At 43.5% G+C, this 21230-nt stretch overlaps 1 protein-coding gene across 1 annotated transcript in view; it reads right to left on the reverse strand.

The window, feature by feature from the left end:
• The window catches only part of HMGA2 (high mobility group AT-hook 2), a 128914-nt gene that overhangs the window by 22360 nt on the left and 85324 nt on the right, over positions 1–21230 (reverse strand). The window contains exon 4 of the mRNA XM_074825455.1: positions 3341–3373. Coding sequence (XP_074681556.1) covers positions 3341–3373 — 33 coding nt within the window. The remainder of the gene's footprint in view (positions 1–3340; positions 3374–21230) is intronic.

The following is a 21230-nucleotide window of genomic DNA, read 5'->3' on the forward strand; positions in this document are numbered from 1 at the left end:
TATGTTTAAGTGCCAAACTTACTGATGTCACGCAGTTAGGCTGGCTATCTTTTCCTCATTTCCCCAAGGAAGTGTGAGAGTATGCGTCAGTAATCATCACAAAGATGTGTACAGACCACAGTATTTAAAGGTTTGTATTAATGATATGGGTGTGTAGATTTCCAGTGGATTTTACTGCTGCATTTATCGTCTGTGTGATGGTAAATCTTCAGAGCTCTGGGGATGTTTGAAGATATTGCAGAAGTTTATATAGGCATCTGTATGGCCCTAAACTGGACACCAGATATCCATAAAGAGATTTAGAGCATGGTAGAGCCCTGCACAGTGCTTAAAATCTGGGAAACGAGTGATGGGAACAGAACTGTTATTCATAAAATAAGAATGGTCTTGCTGCTTCTATATTTTTAAAAATGACACAAATCCGAGAGGCATAGGCACTAGCAGCAATAACAAGAGTAATGGTAGTGTAAACTAATGCTCATAGAAATCTTTGAGAATACACCAAAAATTCAAAGCACAGGAAAGCACTCAGGGATGAAGTCTGACCAAGAGTTTCTGCCACTTTTACCAACACAGGCTGGGGTAACATATTCACCATCACACGCAGTTCTTGGCTGTAACCTCTTACAGTCCCCACTGATGAAGAAAGGATACATTTCTAACTTAATCCAGACTGCCACATGGTAAAGCCATCTGGGAGGATATTTTGAAGGAAACAGATGGAAAAGGAAGAGATTCCTCTGAATATAGTGCAAGATTTACATTATCCTCCATGAACTTCCATGTAGTCCCCATGTTTATATAATTTATCACTATTTCCTTAGACAGCTCAGATTAGGAAGCCTGCATGAGCTCATGTTCTTGTTGTTAATTCTGAGTCTGAACTTCCCTCCTTTAAAGGGAAATTCAGTAGTGAAAAAGAAAACGGAGAAGGGTATCTGGACTTAAGTGAAACCTAGCAGCATGAAGTTCCTGATCGTCCCAGGAATTACACTGTTTTACCTCCTTCTTTCAGCCTCAGGAAGACATTGTCATGAGCGCTTGCTCACAGAGATGACTTTTGTTCTCTACCATGCACCCACACCCAGCAAAACCGCAATGTTGTGCTAGCATAAGCATGGCAGCAGGGCCTATTAAAACCAGGAAGGGTTAAAGACAAGTCAATGATTGCACTGAACATCCCTCAGGACAAAGATTTTTTTATAAAAAAAAGAAACGTTCTCTGAGTGAAGACATGGCACATAAATCATTTAAAGAGTGTAATTTCACTATTTATGTTGTGATAACTGGGGATTTCTAAAAAGCCCTATCTCTCTCCTTTCATGCATTCTTCTGTGCCTCCTTGTTTTCTATACAAGCATTTCCATTAATAATGGGAATGTCAAAGGGCCTCCTTTTCTCTCTCTCTCTCTGTCTCTGACCACGGAGACACTGCCGAGGCACTGTGCAGCAGCCACTGCATCCAGCTGGCTGAAATACCCTATGGCATCTCTACTGGAATCCTTGCTTTGGGAAAGAAGGGATGAGAAGATCCATACAAGGATCCTTGGTGCTCTGGTTCAAATGCCTGCATCATTTTGCTGTCAATTAGATCTGTCATTACTTTGTTCTGCTACCAAAAGACAGAGTTCCAGGTCCCTTCTTTGTCCTCCCACATGCCCTGCCCAGCCTCAATCCTCGCTATTTCTTCCTCTCTTGCGCTAGGGCTCAGGCTCGCTTACTGTTCAAACAGAACACTTGCAGAGTAAATGCCCAGGGAGATTGGAGACCTAGTGGCACCACATGTGCCATCAGCAGCAGTGGCTTCTGTCAGGCTAGGCTGTGGGCAGAACCACCAGGTCTAGAGCCCTTCATCCTGCTGACCCCAGTGGGCATGAGCTCTGCTACCTACCAGAGGAAACCGCAACACGAACAGCCTCCTGGGAGTCTTTGCCTCCCAGATTTGCCCTCCTTTGCACAGCAGGTTTTAAGCCTCCCTGTCTCTCAGGTGCGATGGAGGAGATGGCTGGCTTTGTGCCCACTGGCAGATTTACTACCATGTTGTAGTAGGAGTAGTCTGATTGCAGCAGTAACAGCTGAAGAGACCAGGGAGAGGAAATACCTTTTATTAGAACAATTTGGTGTGTTTTGAATTGTGTGGTGTAGTCAGAACGTTATAGATGGTAAGTCCTCGGGGACTGATGTCATGTTTCTTGCATAAGTTGGCCTAATAAAAGACATTACCGCTCCTTGCAAAACTTATAAAATACTACTACATTCATCCTGTACGTTATCTCTGCCATTCAGAGACATTAATATTATTGCCAGTGCCACAGATTCATCATTGATGCAACTGTACTGATTTATTTTGTAGAAACTCAATTCCTGCATACGGTTTGGAGAGTTACATCATTTCATCCCTTCAACTCTCAGCTAGGATGTTTTCTGTTTCTTATGTAACAGCTCCTAATTCAGATTACAGTTGATACTACAATAATGTACACTGTACAATAATGTATTAAAACCATAAGGTAGAAAAACAAAAGTATTATTCCCCTCTAAAAGCAGACTTCTTTCTAGAAAAGAAGACCTCTTCCCAGGAAAACAATGGAACCTTTACACTCTTGACTCAGCAATCATTCATATTCACAGAGGTACATCAGCACAGCCCATGACAGCCCATGGACTCTGCCAAGCAGGGATGGACCTGCTCCCATGCCCATGGGCTTTTCATGTGCACATGTAACAAAGTGACAGAGTTAGGTTTGGGGTTTTTTTAACACAGCCGGAGAATGAAAATAGAGGCGATCGTAAATGCAGCGTTTGACTGGTTTCATGAGACCTTGTACTTTGTCCAAGGTCTTAAAGGAGAATAATACCACTCAACAGAAGTTCAAATGGGTTAGTCTTTACGATGGATCCAGTCCAGTTACCAAGTTCAGCCTACTTTATTTTGTGGATTTAGAGACTCCTTTAGACCAGTGGGGAGAAGGGTTTTATACCTGTGCTCCCCCTTGCTGTAAATAGTCCCCAGTTACCCATGTTCAGGGCACAGAGATACCCATCATATGTCAGACTTGCACGACGTCTGTGTGTGCGTGTGCCTGCATTATCATCTCAAGGTGGCCGCTGCAGAAAGAGGACATTTCCAAGCAAGCACTGACCACTGCTTCCTCCTCTCCTTCCCAAGGGCCACCATGTGAATTGTTCTGGTAGTTGTGCCTAGCAAGCCAACAGCTGTCCCCCAGCTCATACGACTGATGTATTTCCCTTCATTTTTTACAGTAAAGGAGACCAGTTTAAATACTGAAAAATTATTTCATTTAAAGTAGTCTAAAGAATTTAAGTTAGTTTTTCTTACCTGAGCAGGCTTCTTTTGAACCACTTGTTGAGGCTGAAAAGTAAAACAAAAGCATGGTAAGAAACAAAAGTCACTGAGGTCACTTAAATGTGATTTCACAGATGCTGGGAAAAATGTTTTCAGCAATAGAAATAAAACACAGGCAAAGCTCACATTCAGAAATGGAGTGATGAACATACACAGCTCTCACACCCAGTCTCTCTTACACCTATCTATGACCTTGCTCTGAAGTAGTTCAGATTACTGTGGATGTAGATGAGTATGTTAAGTTTGTACAATTAAAACCGAGGTGAATTCTAATTTAGCATGTTACATCTTTCGTCTCTTCTATGGTACTGCTAGATTTACTTCGCTGCATTATTTAACAGACCATAAGAGTGGCCTAATTTTCTAACTGGATTTTGAGGTCTCCACTGATGCTGTTCACCCTCTTTCAGCCATGAGTGGAGTGTCCGGCTGTGGGGAAGCCCTCCCTCCTGGCCATGAGCAGGAGCACAGCTTGGGCAGAGAGGTGAGGGACATATAACTCCATTCCTGAGCCAGGGCTTCCCACTTGACCAAAGCCATCCCTGCCAAAGCCAGGAGGCTGGGACAGGCAGTGGCTGCAGCTCTCAGAATCTTTGCTTTGAGATCTCTACCTGCATGAAGGTGATGCCGTGCTGACCCTCGTGAGCCTGTTGACATGATTTTGGGGATGCCCATCATCAGGCAGGTGTGGGCAGGGAGAACCAGCGGCCACATCCGCCAGCCCACGCAGGACCTGGTGGCACAGCCACAGTCTGCTCAGCAAGTCTCCCTCCTGGCTGCTCCCACCTGGGAATGGGAAACATGGTCGTCCCCACACGAGTCAGGAGACCCACCAAGGTGCCAGTGCCCTTCATCCCCACCCTGGGGATAAGGACCAATTAAGGAACTAATACAGGCATACTTAAAATACACCACCATTGCCCAGATGATGTGATGACCCTTGTGGGCGCTAGAAGCAGCACAGAACAATAAGACCACAGATAAAGAATGAAATCCTGACACTGAGAGCACAAAAAGGCTTTTTTTTTTCAGCGGGGCAAAGCTGCTGCCTTCCTGCTCCTCCCCGGACTTTCTGTTTTCAAGGTATATGAATTGCACCCAATGATTTTCTTCCTGCCCTTGCTTCCTGCCTGTTCCTAATCCCAGCTGTGATTTTAGTGCCTCGCTTGGGCAGAAGCCAACATGCTGTCCCTCTGCATGGCCAAAAACATAATTTTCATGACAGTGTAGTAGGAAATAACTGGAATATTTCTGAATAAACAGTTTAGTGCAACTAGCCTTTCAGAGCAATATTACATTGGGAAGGATCAATAAAAACGTAAATTAAATGTAACTGATTCAATTCAGACTGCCCACCATGAGTGTCCCATTTTAACAAGAGATGCTTTGTTTGTTTACAGTCTTTTTCTAATTCAGCAGAATCCTACTGCTGTTATATTTTGTATCTGTGCCTCAGGCTCCAAATTCTGCTCTCAAATACATATGAGAAAAAAACTATATGATGACTGTGTCTGTCTTTAAACTTCAGGGTGGACCCTTTTCTTTTCCATTAAATTCCCTTGCAATGGAGAAGCTATTACGAAGGCACATATTTTATTGATGCCTTCTCCAGGTGGACTGCAAACCCTGAACTCATTAATGGACATTTGCTGCCCTTGGACAAAGGAATGATTTGTTTCAAAGGAATCCCTCATAATTACAGAACTCATTGAGCTCTTCAGTAATTTGCCACTAGTGCTTTTCGGCTTTATTTTCTTTTTTTGCCTGCTGATTACACCTGTACACATGTTTACTCCCAAACCACATGAAATCTGCAGACATTCTTAGAAGCTGACTGTTTTCTCCTGCTCAGAAATCCCCATATATTTTTGGCTGTGCGCTCTGCATTCATGTGACTCTCACACACTGTAGCTCAATGAAATCTGAAAGAGCTGCCAACTCACCAAATTTTCCATGAATTAGGTCCTGACACTTCAATGAGAGGAAAGACAATGTCTGAAACAAGGCCAGCTCTGGCTTTCTGCCTAGTATGTGTCACAGTAATTCTACCAGCTGCCCTTCTACACAGCACTTCATACTTTTCAGACCACCAAAAAGCCCCTTGAATACTTTCAGTGATAGCTGGGGCTTGAGCTGCCAGCATGTTTTCCCAGCCTCTGGCACCCAGTGGCTCTGGACTGGACTTAGAAAGTTTTTTGTGTGTGTTTGTTTTGTTTTGTTGTTATTTTTATGAATGGTTTTCACAGGGGGCTCTGACTCCAGCACAATCCTATCCAGCCATTCATAAAAAGCAGAAGGAAAATATTGTACTTTGCCCAGTTGGAAACTGTCTCTGATACTGACCAAGGCTTTCAAGAATCTTAGTCATTCAAGACCTTTGCTATCATAGCGCTTCATGTCGAGAGCTCCCTGGCGGTGCTTGCTTACTGCCAGCTAGGTTTCCACTGGATTTGGGATCTGGACTTCAGCGTGTGTTATGTATTCTCCCTTAAATGGAAGAAGCGCAGCTATGAAAGCTCAAAAGCAGGGCTCAGCCCCTCAGCTGGTATTAACAGCACACACCACCACACACCACCGACAAACTGGGAGCCATGCCCACTCGTGTCATGCTGAGGGCTCCAGCTTGTGGCAGCTGAATCACTGAAAGTGCTGGTTTTCAAGGGCATTGCTTTTCCTGCTTCAGCCTGGCTGAGTGGGAGAGCTATCTGGACGAATGCAGGCTAGATAAATCCAGCGATCCTGAGAGGTTTGCAGTGTCCACTCACTTAGGTCAGCCCAGATCAGAAGAACTGAGGCATACAGGAATAGTGAGAAATTTCCCAAGTACCCCCTTTCATTTCTTTAACTGTTGTGGATGTGATGCCTTTGGAAACTTTTTGACACACTATAGATGCAAATGACCCAACTCACTAAGCTTTGTGTTCACTGAGTTAAGAGATCTTTTCAGGGCTTCAAAGGAGACACCTCTGATTCAAAAGAGTGTTGCGACTGCATGTTCAACTAGCTGGAAAGAAAGAATCTGTCTTGGTTATGGAAAAGACTGAAACCATAAAAAAAGCCAAGGACAAGAGACTTTAAAGAGGTGCTTTGGAGCAAAATAAAGTTGTACGCAAGACACGAGAGCTCTGAACTATTATGTATCCCCCCAGGAGCATGCAGAGTAAGATGGCAGACCTTCTGCTCTGCCAGAGTCTCTCTCACTTATGTCAGTGATTATATGTAAGGGGAGCTTTGTGCAACACAGGACTTTGACATTTTATTTTTATCCTAAGTTTAAGAAACAGCTATTGTACACTAAATGTGTATCAGCTGAAATTCCATACGCTTGAAAGGAAAATTCACGTTTTTTTACATCATAGGCAAGTACAAGTCAACCTTAATCAGCTTTCTTAAATCTCTATGAGACAGAAAGAACAAACGACAGTGTTGGAAAAATCCTATGACCAAGTAATTGAAATGTCTATCATACAAGAACAAATCCAAAATACAGCAGAATTTCTTCTGCCATGTTTAAACTATTAAGTATGTGAGCTAAGGCAAAGGATAATAATTTAAAACTTCAGGATAAGATTCCTAACTTTGAACAGAAAAAAACCCAAACACCTAAAGAGGAAAGTACACAAAGTTTTTGGTGGTTTTATCTTTGTTGTAAGTTTTGGATGTTCAAACCCCAACTGTTTATGTTCTACAAGACACTTCTTCCACTCCTACTCTGTCATCACATCCCTCATTTTATTTTATTTTCAAATTCTGTTACTTCACTCTTTGTCAATATCTTAGATGCATCCTTATAGCCTATACAGTCACTGGTCAATTTCTATGCCTTCTATATGAGAACAAAAGAGCAGCCTCATGTGATGAGTCCATATTCATCTTGTACCAGTGGTCAAAAGTTGCATCAAATCCAATTTGTCACACTTCTCATTCTCTTCCATACTTCTTCTTATGCCGTGACTTTTCATAGCATTATACAAATAAGGAAGGATACAGGTAGTCTATGTCAACTAATACCAGCAATGCTGGAACACAGTTTTAACAATCAGACATAAAAGCACTGGTTTGAATGCAAATCATCCTGACTGCTTGTGCCTGAATCTCCAAGGGCAAGCTGCACAGTCACAGTGCTCCTAGATGTTGTGTTCATGTCTTCCTCTTCAAACTGAGTATTATGAAGAAGTTTGACTGATGCTTCTTGACAACAGCAACTCTGTTTTATTCCCACAGCTTGACACAGACAAGATATTTGCACGGAGGTAACTCTGCTGGTGAGACTAAATGACCATGATAGAGACTAACACCCAGTTAGGATGACATTTATAGTGCTGACAGCACAGTGTTGTGCAGAGAACATTAAAATAATTTCATAGGTCACCCAAACACTTGTAGTTCTAAATTAAAAGATGAGTAAAACAATATTTACTATTTTTGTCTACATTTCCTCAAAAAATTAATGACATTCATATTATACCAGTTGAAACCAATATAATCCAAAATAAATCGTGTCCTCCAAGCAGTTCCATATGACAGCAGAGTAACTACTGTTCTGCCCTACAGCTTTAATTGGTTTGAGTCCAGTCTTTCCCTCCCGCTTGAGCACAGGACCGGGGCCCACACCACGCAGCCTGCGAGAGAGCCCTCACCTCTGGGCAAAAGCTACTTTCAGCTTCATGATTCTCAGCAGGGATCCATCCCAGGCTGCATGGGACGGTGAGCCTGCTATTCTCTCCTCTGACCCAGGTATGCTCACGACTTGCTTTAGAAATGATCTTCTTTTCAAAGGCGTAGCAGAAATGCTTCTTTAAGCCAGGGGGGATGCCCACTCCATCCAGGCAGGAATGGCTTGTGTTCTGGAAGCACAGGTCATGAATTCTTCTGCCTCCATCGCATGTTTGCAGTCAACTGTCAACTGTGGTGTCTGTGTATGCACATTGCTGCGGGTCATTAGGATCTAACAGCAAAACCATCTGGCCCTTAGAGTTCAAAGGAGATTTCACAGTCCTCTGTGCAGTCTCATAAATGAGGCTAATAGTAATCTGTGGAGAATTTTGGCAAAATCTGTGGAACTTTTGTTCTGTATTTTCTATCCTGCTTGGCACTCTTCTTAGTTTTTAATACTAAATGCAAAGTCAGGTCATTCAAAAAATATTTATTAGCTTATTAAACTGACCTCCCCTGACTGCTGCTGGAAAACCCTGCAACATCTCAGGAGCTGCACCAATAACTTTAGCTGATGACAAAGTAAATAGTACTTCTATTCCACTTGTGGAGGAGACCAGAGAGCATTAGAGTTTTCCACGTACACAGAGTGACTTTTAATAGCTATTTGACTGGCAACAAAATCTTATATTTTAACTGGCGAATTCAAACACACTGCTTCAAATTACTCTTTTGGTAGCCTGAAAATGCAGGAACTGGCACATATATCCAGTCAGGTATGTATATATCCAATGGAAGTCAAACAACTGACTTCAGCAGCCTTAGGATTTCACACGTTTTGTTTACAGAAAGCTACCTTCACTACAAAATGTCTTTAGGTTGCTACATTTGCAATGGTTTTATGTGCTGAGAGAATAAAAAATATGAAAGGAATGTATTAAAAATCAAATTCTGGGGTTTTTTTATGCTCGTATTATCCATTAATTTTCAGCTGCTTTGACCCAAACTTCCTCACAGAGGTAGATTTCCCACGGTTACAGAACTTGGTAAGTACAGATTTAATGGTTAGAACAGAAAGGGAAAAAACATAATTTTTCTTCATCTGCTAGCTGAACTGTTAGTTCAAGCACAACAATACCCCATTAAGTTTACCAAGGATATAATCAAAATTCAAAACACAGTAGCTGTTAGTTCAGTGTTCTTGACAGATATTATTAATTTTTATAATGTTTCAGCCAGTAGCACTGGTTACATTTCCATAAAATATTTAGGGTACTGCAGCTTATGAAATACCCATTTAATGGGCCTACTATCTGCGGTTCAATACTGTAAGTAAAGTTTAAATTGGCGTACTCAGCTAAAATCAATACATTTTGGCAGCAGAAGGATATGTTGTTGCTGAATGCTCTTCTTCAGAGTCACTGCTGCTCTGTTGGGTTCCCCTGTTACTTGATTGTCATCCACCATGTATTTGATAAGCTTTCCTGATGCATTCTGGTCTGGTTTAGTTCAGTACCCTGTGCATTTTTCTGCTAAAATAGTAAGAAGCAATTTCTGCCTTTCAGAATAATTCTAGTAGACAGTTCAGCACTGAGGTTTTCTTGATATGCACCTAAGGAAACACGAGCTGGCTCTTTTGTCTGGTGAACATCATATGTATCTGTCTATTTATAACTCCCTATACAGGCAAACTACTGAGAAAGCCAAATGGGAGGTTCCAGTTATTCTTAGTTATAGTGTAAGGAAAAAACCCATACATTTTAGTAGACAGAAATAAATGATAAGTTATTTGCAAAGAAACCAAGCCCTCATGAGTCAGGGATGTAAACCAATCAGAAACTACTTAGCTTTATACCTTGAAGACTTCTCCAGACAAATAACTATTGTGCAACAGTTTATCTCCAGACTATCTTGTCTGTTTGGATACAGCAACCCCTGTGTTCACCATGCATTTCTCTTGGCCCATGTGGAAATGATTTTTGGTGACTATGAAACAGATTTGAATTGATGACCTAGAGGTGAAAAGCACCGTATCACATTACCATCCGGTTCCAACTTCTGTTTTGGACTTTTCCCTCTCTTCTTGCTCAGGCACCTCCTGCCATACAGACCGAAAAACCAGGGGCAGTTCCTGCTTCAGAGGCCATTCCCAGAGGTACCACTGATGGTGGCTGCATGTTGCTAATCAGAGCTGCAAGACTGTCATCAGTTGCCTCATATCTGGACCTGACTGCCAGGAGTTCCTGAATCCCCCTGACCTTTGCACTGGCCTCCAGTGAAATAACAGAGTAAATAGGGCAGTAAAGTCCCAAACCAGACAACCTGCTGCAAAATCTGTTACTGTTTGGAAAGCGAACTCTGAACTTCAGCGGTTTTGCTCAAAATGTAACTACTGTCAGGTAACATTTCTCTTTCTGGCCTCCTACATTCATTCTCCTCATTTTAAGGTCTCAAAGACCTTAACTCATTCAGCAACAGTGTCCTTGTGTCATTTAGAGACTGGAAATCATGCACAGCTCATTTTCCACAATGTAGGCTTAGATACAAGCAATCATCAAATTCATTTCCAGGCCTATGAAAGCTGCCAACAACAGGCCCAACCCTAGAGGCAGGGATGGAAAAAGAACTGAAGTGGCAGTGATGGCAAACAAGGGGTAAACTGCTCCGTGGGGCAATCCTGGGATCATTGTGTCCCACCAGTGTCAGGAGTCAACTCTACCCCCTGTCCCAGTCTCCACCACAGTGCTGCTGCAATGGCCACGCCACAGTCCAGAGCTGCACTTCTTCACAAGAGCCCCTGAAGGAGGATACTGGTGAAAATACAATATGCACTTCCCTCAGCCCTTGGGCATCTTCACTATCCTGGAAAGGTAGCTAGCTATTCAAGTTACCTTGAGGGTAGCAATTCAAACCAAGGAGTGTCAGCGTCCTCCCTTGGGTATTTCCCAGTCGCAGCCTGTGGCACATTTCTTCAGTTTAGCTGCATGCTAAAAGTGCTGCTGCCTCCAAAGATTTGTGCTTCATGTTTTAGCAAGAGGAGGAGAGCATCAGAGCAGGCACTATGTAAAGGCAGGTGCAGGAGAACATGATCTACCTAGAAAACTTGCAGACATCACCTACAGAGAAAACAATCCAGCCCAAGTCCACAGCCTGGCTTGCATCTATACCACCTTTCCTCCTCCCATATGCGGCCACCTCTTCCACAATGCTTAGAGGGAAGACCCCGTTGGCCATGCTATTTCCTTAACCACACCTGTGCACCATGTTAGGTGGCAGAGGACAAGACGGTGAAGGAGAGAAGGCTCCCAACTGCACAGCACAGATGACTGCAGGGCAGTGCTTGAGGCTGTGCCCAGGCACTGTTCAGCTCATGGAGCACAGACACAACTCTAGATCCTGTTGCGAAGAGCTAACTGTCCCCTCATCTGCACAAATTGGGCTAAGGATACAAGGGATCTAGGCAGCCTCCTTTGCACAGCCATTTCCGCCCCTTCAGAGATGTAAAGCATCTTGTAGAGAGTTTATATGGTCACCCCCAGGCCTGGCCCTAAACTCCTGCAGGAGCTTCCCCTTCCCAACTAGCCCCCTGCCTTCATGACCTCCCATTGCCCTGTGACGGCTGGGCAGGATTTTCCTCCAAAGAAAAGGCACAGTCCAAGGAAGGCCAACCGACTGTGCCTGGCTGATTTTCTGCAGCTGAGGATCTGGCCTGAGGCACTTCTCTTGAACTTCTTTGTCTGAGCAGATCCATTGGTAGCCACATGGTTGGCTGGGGATGTTTTTGTATGTCTGGGATATACAGATGTCTGATAGCTGTCTGTCCATCGAATAGATTTGATAATTATTACTGCCTCCAGGAAACTGATGCTGCTAAGACTGTCTGTCAGAGTCCAACCAGAGCCTGCTGACATACTGGCACAGTTTCATAAAGAAGTCAGTGTCCAAAACAGAAATACATTTTCCACGTACTTGAAATATAGCAGGGGCTTGGTGGCAAGTTGTTGTAATTAATCCACTTCCTGGCTTGATATATTTTGGGATCATTCTGGTGCGTGGTATGTTAAATACTGAACTCAGTCCATACTGTTATTTTTAAAATGGAAATTACATTCATTATGTCCAAAGGCATGATTTGTAGGCACTCCTTGCAAAGCAGAAAAAACCCACTGCACTGCACTTCTGGTGTGCTTTTACCATTCGCTCATTAATAGCAATTTCATTATATGCATCATTGTGAAATTCGTGTGACGTAGTAATATGTTTTATAAGATGGTAGCAAAACGATTTTCTCTTTTAATCAGCTAGATAGAACCCATTTACCAGAAGACTGCAAAGTTAAAGTCTACAATATCCTATCATCAGCCTCTCGAAAGCAGCAGAAATATGAATAGTGTCTGTGTACACATGCTTCCCTCAGTCTGAAAGACAGAAAGAAGGGGGAAGAGAGGCGGGGAGAAAGAGATTCTGCTCTTGATAATCCTGGTGTAATTTTGGAGTTGTTCTATTTATGTCCCCAGAGAGACTCTGAATTTAGCCCAGTCTAGGAGAGAAGAATTTGACTGTAATTTTTACAGGACAATTACCTGACTGTCTAGCTATAGTTATTTAATAGCCTTTTGGATGCTACATCTGACCTGAACATCCTATTTGTTGCTTGAATCTAACAATGTGAACATCAAAGGTATGTGTGCTAGGTATGCACGCAAATCCCCTGCAGCTTTTTTCATAATAGTACTGAAACCCAATAGCACATCAAGAATGCAGCGCCTGGAGCACCCTACTACAGCTCCGCACCCTGGTACAGCTTAAAGTGGTTTCCTTGCTCACAGAGCTCCATCCACCACTTGGAAAGTGGCCTGCTTTTAAATGTTACAGTTGCTAGGGAACGCTTGTGAATGTTTTACCAAACGCAGGTCATTTCAGAGAATAGGACTGCTTGGTATTTACTCTCAGTTCCTGATAACCCTTCCATATTTTGTTGTTTCTGTTGCTTAAGTGACAAAACCTGATTTTTCATGCCACAAAAAACAAAACTAAATCCCGTCCTTGGCTAAATTTTGTCCTTGGTTCAAACCAGTTGCAGAGTATACCCCAAGAGGTAAATACTTCCATCTTCCAACTAGTCACATTTTATTGTGCTTGGAACCTATGTGGTTTGGGACGTGCCAAAAACATACCAGTTGGTAGCATCTGTGGCTAGGTGGTCCTGGCAGCAGAGGTGAAAGCAGCCTGCTGGATGAAGGAGCGGGATAGGTGGCCTCCAAATGCTGCTGTAGTTGGCACAGAGAGATATACCCTTTCTGGGAATTAGGTACACTGGGTAGACAGAAGCTTGATTTGCAGCTGAACATAATCCACCTCTGTGAGATCAGGTATCAGGACCAGATTGCTTAACAGCAGCTGCAAGATCATTTTAGCATTGGCAGCAACACAGCCAAGGATACCCCGATATTCTAGATATTAACAGGTATGGGAGCTACTGATGGTGTGGAGCAAGGTCCTTCTGCTGGTGGTCAGCAGGCTGCTGCCATGCACCTAAATGCCCCCACATTCTATGCCTGTGACTCCCCAGCCCAGCCTCAAGCAAGACTTTATCTTGAGAAGGGAGCCAGGAAGCACCTTGAGGGTGCACCTTGAAGAAAGCCCCCACAGACACAAGGGGTTGCTGCGAGCCCATTGCTCTCCCAGGCAAATCCCATGGCCAGCAAGGAGGCCACCAGCAAAGGAAGGACAGCATTTGGAGGAGGGGTGGGGAAACTATAGCTTGGGACAGTGTGTGTACACCTAGGAGTTTCTGGAAATCTTTGGCTGGTAGGGAACAGTGCTGGGAAGTTTTGGTTGGGTTGCAGAGTGGGAAAGATCCAAAGAGATGGGATGGAGAAATGAAAGTGTAAAGGAGAGATGGTAGGGAAGAGGGAGACCAAACGCACACCACCTTTCCTGCTTGCACACAAATAGTACCGAGGTCTCTACACTGCCTGTTATGTGCAAGGAACTGAAACACAAATAAATACCTTATATTTATTTTTGTCCACCAATGCACACACGATGGCTGTATTGTTGTAATATTTTTGGCTTCTTTTATGCTCTTAAAAGTGTGCACGTTACTGATATATTTTGGGGGGTTTGTGGTGTTTTTAAAGAAAGCATCTGGGAAGTTTGGTTAGAAAGACTGTTTTTAGTCACCCGTGGGTTTTTTAGATTTTAGTATCAGATGCATTCTGTAGGCTTTATGGGGGTGCTTCATCTTCTCAGATCATAAAAAGGAAGAGAGAAATAGGAAGGCCCTGGGACTGTACTGCCTTGGTGAGTGGAGGATTACACCCCTACTGGCAAGCAGAGAAACAACCTGGAATTCAAGGCTGCTGATGACAGCAGGATCTGCATGAGCTCGTGCTCTTCCTGAAGAAGAACTCAAGCCATCTCTCAGCACGGCAATCTGTGGAGAAGCAGGTCTGCTTCAACTTAATGGTTAGACAGCGCTGGCAACAGGACAGCCAGGACATTCACTGTTTGTTATACAAGCACTTCAACAGGGTGGGGGACAGTGATGGGATAAGGAGTTGCCCATGCTCTTTCACCTTTCATCATCTCCCAGGAATGTCTGCCTTCGGGGCTAATTTACATGCATTTACGTTAATAAATGTGTGGCCTTTTCAGCCACGTTTTTTCACTTTCATTCCTGTCTGCCCTTGCTGGCACATGCCCTTGGCAATTTGTGGTTATTTTGCTCATTCAGCATTGTATAATTATCCTTTATCACTGAATATAGATTTTTTTTTATAGTTAAGCTAATGCAGAGCTCATGAAAGTGATACAGTCTAGCTCTATTTTACTTAGCAAATACTGGGCTTTTTAAATTTTTTTTATCTTCTTTTTCTCGGTCAAAAAGACGATGTTTTGCTAACTGTAAACTCATTTGCAAGCCTGAAACTGATGATTTCATGAGTCTTCCAGATGCATCATCACAGTTCCAGAAAGCTTCCTGACTGACAAGAAAGCCAGGACTTCTGTGAGATCTCCACATCAGGATATTATTAATAAACATTCTGTACCTCAGAGGGAACCCCCCCAATATCACGTAAGCTCCATATGGCTCCCTGCTCAGCACTGTGGACGTCTCCTCCCTCTCCCTACTCCTAACTGTGATGGGGCCCAACCTTTTGGGCTGGGGTTGGTTATCAATCCCTTATGGAGGTACTCAAGGTCTCTATGGTCAACTCCATGACTTAATACACGAAGATGCTTCTTTCACTTCCATGCTCATCCCATGTCAAGATGATGACTGTGCTTGGACCAACTGATAGATCAGATGGGTGAAGAGCAGGATCCACGCATCCTTGAAGAGAGAGCACAGTGGAAAGAAGGCTGTTGCCCTCTGCCCAGGATAAGGGCATTCAGAAAAGAGGATGCAGGGTAATTTTGCACTGTAGATGATTTTGGCAGGGAGGATCCAGCCCATAAGCTTTAGTTTAACCAGCCCTGCCTGCACTAGAAAACAGTTAATAGGTCCATTTAAAATTCTGAACCTTCACTTATATCACTGGCCAGTAAAGGAATGTGCTTTCGCACAGCTGTCTCAGCCATACTACACTCCAGCTACAGGGCTGCCAATGTCCTGGGGAAGTCTTTAGTGTGCAGGAGTTACATTCCTGGAAGAGCCCAAGTCTCACAGAGACTTGAGGAGCAAAATGCATAATACATTCACTGATTAGCACCCCATAGTAACTACAACTACAGACAAGGGCATCTAATTCCTGAAGACTACAGAACTAATCCCAGTCTGAACCTGACCTACTGGTACATAGCAGACAAGGGTAAACTGCAAGCAAAAAAACTTGGGAAGTGCCTGGACACCACCATGATGAACATGTTTGTCTACTTCCTCATCAGTATCACTTGTGGTGGATTTTTTTTTTCCAAGAACATTTCTCTTAAACCTCAGTGTTCCTTCAGAAATGGAAATCTAACTCATTACTAGATGTCCTGTGGGAGACCTGTGATGCTGTGTGATGGGTCATATCGGTACTACTCCTCAGTTCAACATGGACTTCCTTACAAAAACCTTAAAAATATGTATCAGATAACTAAAACCAATCACAACATTTAAATACATAATCTCACCTCTGAATATCCTTTTCATCTCTGCAGATCCCAAAGCAATTTATACATTGGAAGTGACATGGGAATCTTATAAAGGGATCTGTTTCACTCTGCACCAAAATGCAGCCATCTCTGGGATGAGGTCTGGCAGCTGTTTTAACAGCACAAGACAATGTTACATACAGTTGGGGCAGGAGCTGAAGAATAGAATATCCAGTGTATGTGGCAGAGAAGGAAGGATGTAATTATCCAAACTGGAATTTGGCCAGGACACTGGGGTCAAAACCCCAAATCTTTTGAAAAGTGCCATGGGAACGCTAATGACCACAAGTGGTCAGGGCCTTGATTTTACATCTCATCTGAAAAACAACACCTCTAACAAGTTTTCTTGAGTACCACACAAAGGCATTCATCCTAAGTGAATCAGAAAAAAAAGTGTATCCCAGCAGAGTAGCTAGGTGTCCTTGGGGCTATTAATTTTGTTTCCCGGTTAGGTTATATAATCTGAGTGTCCAGGAGACATGTACATAGTCCTTTCACAGCAATAGTCTGCAAAGAGAACAGGACACTGCTTGTGTTGGATGTATTTATCAGAAACTCAGATCACAAGCCCCCTGTTTTCAAAAGAGCAATACTCCTCCCATGACCATTTCGTGACTTGATTTCTGTCATCTAAAATGTGTATCACACTAAGTATTTAAGCTATGAATGGCTATTAACCAAACAAACAACTTCCCATTGTGGTATTAGTGAGATATTGCATTCTGCACAATTTAAGTACACAAACACATCACTGACTGAAAAGGCATTTTAAAAGTCACCACCAAGTAAGCAGCAATAATGGAACACATACAGCTTTAGCCAACTTCAGATGTGAGGATATACAGCATCACTTTACATGTATTTTACTAAGGTGAAGCAATGGGGACAAGCTAGCAGCCTGTGCATGGGTAGTCACTAATACTTATCACAGCTCAGCCAGGACACTATAACTCAGTTGTGCATTAAATATCTCAGACTAGAAATTATGTCCATATCTGTTTTTATAGATTTTGAGAGAGGAACTTTGTGCTAATGCACTAAGGTGGCTTACAGTTTAAGATTGTTAATTTTTGATCAGTCTTAATTCTTAAAATCAAGTTCAACAACCCACTCGCCCTGAACAGTTTCTGCCTGGCACAAAACATCACGTAATTCTCAACAAGCCCCTGCTTCTTCTAGGGTAATTCTTAGACTCTCTCAACTGAGAGCTAGACCTAATGGCAGGTGCCTCCAGGCACTCAAGTGACTGTGGCCCTCCAATAGCTCATGAACTGTATCGCGCTGGACTATGTACCACAGCCAGCAGTGGGACCAGGTGCTACTGGAGACAGGAAAAGCCACCAAAATTGACATTTCCAGGCTGCACAGCAAATGTTCACCCAGCTACTGGCTCTGTTCCTGTTTTCCCATGGTACTGCACAACTCTGGGGAAACAAGCAATGAACTCAGCAAGAGAGGCAGAAGGACTCTGGGCAACAAGATTTTTGTGCAACATTGGGGAGAATCAGGGAAATTTACTGTCCCTGCATAAGATGCTGCACAGCTGATCCCCTCACATGAACAATGGGTGCTCCAAACATGGAAGATTGACAAAAGGCAGGCTGTGGAAAAGAGGCCCAGAGAGATGCAATGCTTCCTCACAGAACATGACGGTGTCAAAAATATTACTAAATGCAGGTTTCTTGGAACTGGTCTAGACCTCTATGACAGTCCACATTTTTTAAATATGACTCAAAAGATTGTGAGAGTTTGTCACCTACATTCAAATGCCATCCACAGGAAGGAATCCCCCTCTGGCCATAATCCTAAACAACCTGTAGCAGACTTTCACTTGTGATGGACTCCGACAGCCCATGCTGCACATGAGGTCACATCAGATTATCACATGGTCCCATCTGGCTTTAGCATCTGTGAATCAAGGGTTGGATACCAATGTCACTAGTCTAACAAGTGAGAGCTAGTCTGTCTCATAGAAATACTGCCAAGATGGTTTCTTTTTCACAAGCATTTCCTTACATAACAGGAACATGCATGCATGTGCTGCAGAGAAATTAAATAATAAATTATGATCAAGAAAAATTAAAGGAGTTGACACAAAACCCACTAAGACCAGATGCACATAACTAGAAATCTCAAATTTGTTTGAACAACCTCACAGAAGTGAACCCAACTCAAATCCACCAGGTTGATAGCATGAGTAAGAGTAACTGCACGCAGGAGAGCACAGGACTGTGGCACTGGGAGAAAATTAATCTTGGGTGTTCTACAGGGTGAGGCAAAGTATTATGTAGGTCTTTCAGCTATAAAGTTATATATAATATAGGAATATGCAGCAATGCCCGATTTAAAATCAGTTATCAGTCTTTGCTTTAGGTAGGTACTGGTTTTGAATACACTTGATGAAACAGCATTATGTACGTAAAATCACATTAGCTGGCTTTCACTCAAACGAGATACATATGACATTACATGAAGTGTAGACCAGCAAACCTAATAGCTCACATCTTTTTTATAAAATTAGAACCAAAATTGTGATTTTTGCCTGACAGATTGTCCTTTCTTCAAAGCAAAATCTAGTTAACAGAAACATAGGCATGTTTGCTCCTGACCTCACTGTTAGCTCAAGTGAATGTTTGTCTGCTTTGCTGGACATATATAAGCATTAGTTACCCTGTCACTCAGCTAATTTTTACTTATTTAATAATACTAATACTATTAATTATTCCAGATTATTTCCTTGCGCCCTTAAAAGCAATTGAACTTAATGTTAAACGTTTTTTCCCATTTCCTTTCCGCCACTGCCTTCTCTGTAAAAAGAGTGTTGCTGCATCTTAACTGCACTCAGTGCCCACAGCATTATAAAAAGCCCCAACAACAAATATAGAAAATCCAAGCCTTCTCTTGCTTGTTGCTTCACTCAGTTTACTATCCTCTCATTGTTTTACTTTAATTGCAGGAGCTTGATACTGTACTCATTTTCCTCAGTCAGTTCATAATATCAATTTGCCTGAAGGTCAGAAACAATACATCAGGAAATACCACCTGCTATTCAGGGATATCGCAGGAAATTTGCATTTCCACTTTGTAAAGTGTTATTATTTTGGACTGATAACCTACATTTATTTCATGATCCCAAAGTGCTGGGATCCCTGAAAGCTAGAGAGAGAATGGGTGTCCTGGCTGGCCTCCCGCTAGCATTTCATGTTTATTAACAATCGAGAGTAAGAAGACAAACAGCTTGCTGATGAAAAGACATGCGTGCTCCACACACAGTTCTCCCTGACACTTCCACAGGACTATGGGAGCGACTCAGCCTCTTTGCCGGTCTCCCCCTGCTCGGCCAGCCCTCCTTCAGAGCTGGGTTGTTGCCTGAGCGCATTCTTCCACCCCTGCAAACAGCAGAGGAGGATTTACAGCAGCCAGAGGATTTACTCTCCTGAAGGAATACAGGAGGCTTGAGCATGGTTTCTGCAGGGAGTTGTACATCTTCCTTCTAGCCTTTTATTCACTGAGTCTGAGAATGTGGCATGTTGGGACCATCAGCGGGGGAAGGAAAGCTGCCCCCAGTTGGGTGCTCCCAAGCCTTGCAACCTTCACAACAGCTGTAGCAAAACAAACTTCAGCCCTTCAGCGTTTTTTGTGCAGAGGGGCATTCTGAGGCAGCCACCAATACAAACTCCAGCAATTCTATTCCCTTAGCGTTCTCAGAGCAGCCGTGAGAGGTTAGGCAGGAAGGAGGAGACCTGTTAGAGAGAAGCTGCAATCCTACACATTTCTGAAACATTTTCTACACACCATCGAGTACATTAAACTTTAGTAGCCTTCTTCCCAGCTCTTCAAACTCAAACGTATCTTTGGCTGTTTTGTTTTCTCCCCAGGCTTACATTGACGGGGAAGAGCCATGCCCCACAGTGCAGAGCAGGGTACCTGCTTCGAGTGGACACGGCCGGAGCAGCGAGCAGTAAGGCTGCACATCACATCCCCTCATGTGTGCTGCGTGAAACGTCGGGGGGAGAGGGGTATTCGCAACTGCCTATCACTTCTCCCAGGAAGTCCACTCTGCCACCCAGAAACACACCCAATGATGGGCATGAGGCAACTGGACTCAAGGTAGAAATGTGCTTAAAAATGACTTTATTTGTGGAGGTCTGTCCAAATCCAGCTTCATGGCTCAGGAGGAAGTGTGACTGTGGGAACTTTCTTGCACAGTTTCTTTCTGGCTGACCGAACACATCCCAGAGATTTCACTTCTGGGAGGAATGCCTTGGAGCGATTTTTTTTATGATGAGGGTGTTTCGAGACATATCTCTATTTCAAGCAACAGCACTGGAGACTGCTGAGGGAGGGCAGCGAGTCTTCCTGGCTGGATTAAAGGAAACTTTCTTTTTGGCTGGCTGCACAAAAGGGCACGAGTGAGGCAGCAGCAGAGGAACGTGCTCACAGACAGCTTCCCTGAGTCACCCTCCAGCCCCGCTCATGCCGGGGAGCTGCACTGCCACCGCCAGAGCCAAGCCAGCCTGCTGCCGGGGAACTCCACATTATGCAGAGCCAGGGGTGAGGCAGGTGCCTCTGAGTCGGTGCAGGCACAAGGCTGAAAGCTGCCGCTACACCAGCAGGTCCGAGCTGCAGATGTGGCATTGGCGCAAACAGCTCCAAAGCTGCCCACAGTTGCATGAGCTTGATTTGCTCCTCCTGTCCAAGAAGAGGAAATGTGAAGCGGTATAAAGTCACCATGCCCTTTCCCAGACAGGAAGAGTACCGCAAACTTGCTGAGAATTCTCCCCCCTCAGGGGAGTCCTGCCCAGCTACTTCAATGTAGTAGTCGGTAGGTGTTGATGGTGAGGTATTGCTGGCAGAAGAGAGCTCCAAGCTGGCACTGACTCAGACGCTGTTTGCACAAGGGCTGTCTTTTAAAACTTCAGACTGATAAAAGTAATGACTGTGTTGAGAAGTGCTCATAAAACACTGAGTCACCCCTTATTCAATTAAGAAAGCCGTCACTGATCTTTCAAGGAGCCTGAATGGGTTATTCCCCTCTACGCTGTGCTGAATTCAGAAATAT

Source organism: Strix aluco, chromosome 5 (assembly GCF_031877795.1).
Source record: "Strix aluco isolate bStrAlu1 chromosome 5, bStrAlu1.hap1, whole genome shotgun sequence".
In the NCBI taxonomy this organism is placed as follows: Eukaryota; Metazoa; Chordata; class Aves; order Strigiformes; family Strigidae; genus Strix; species Strix aluco.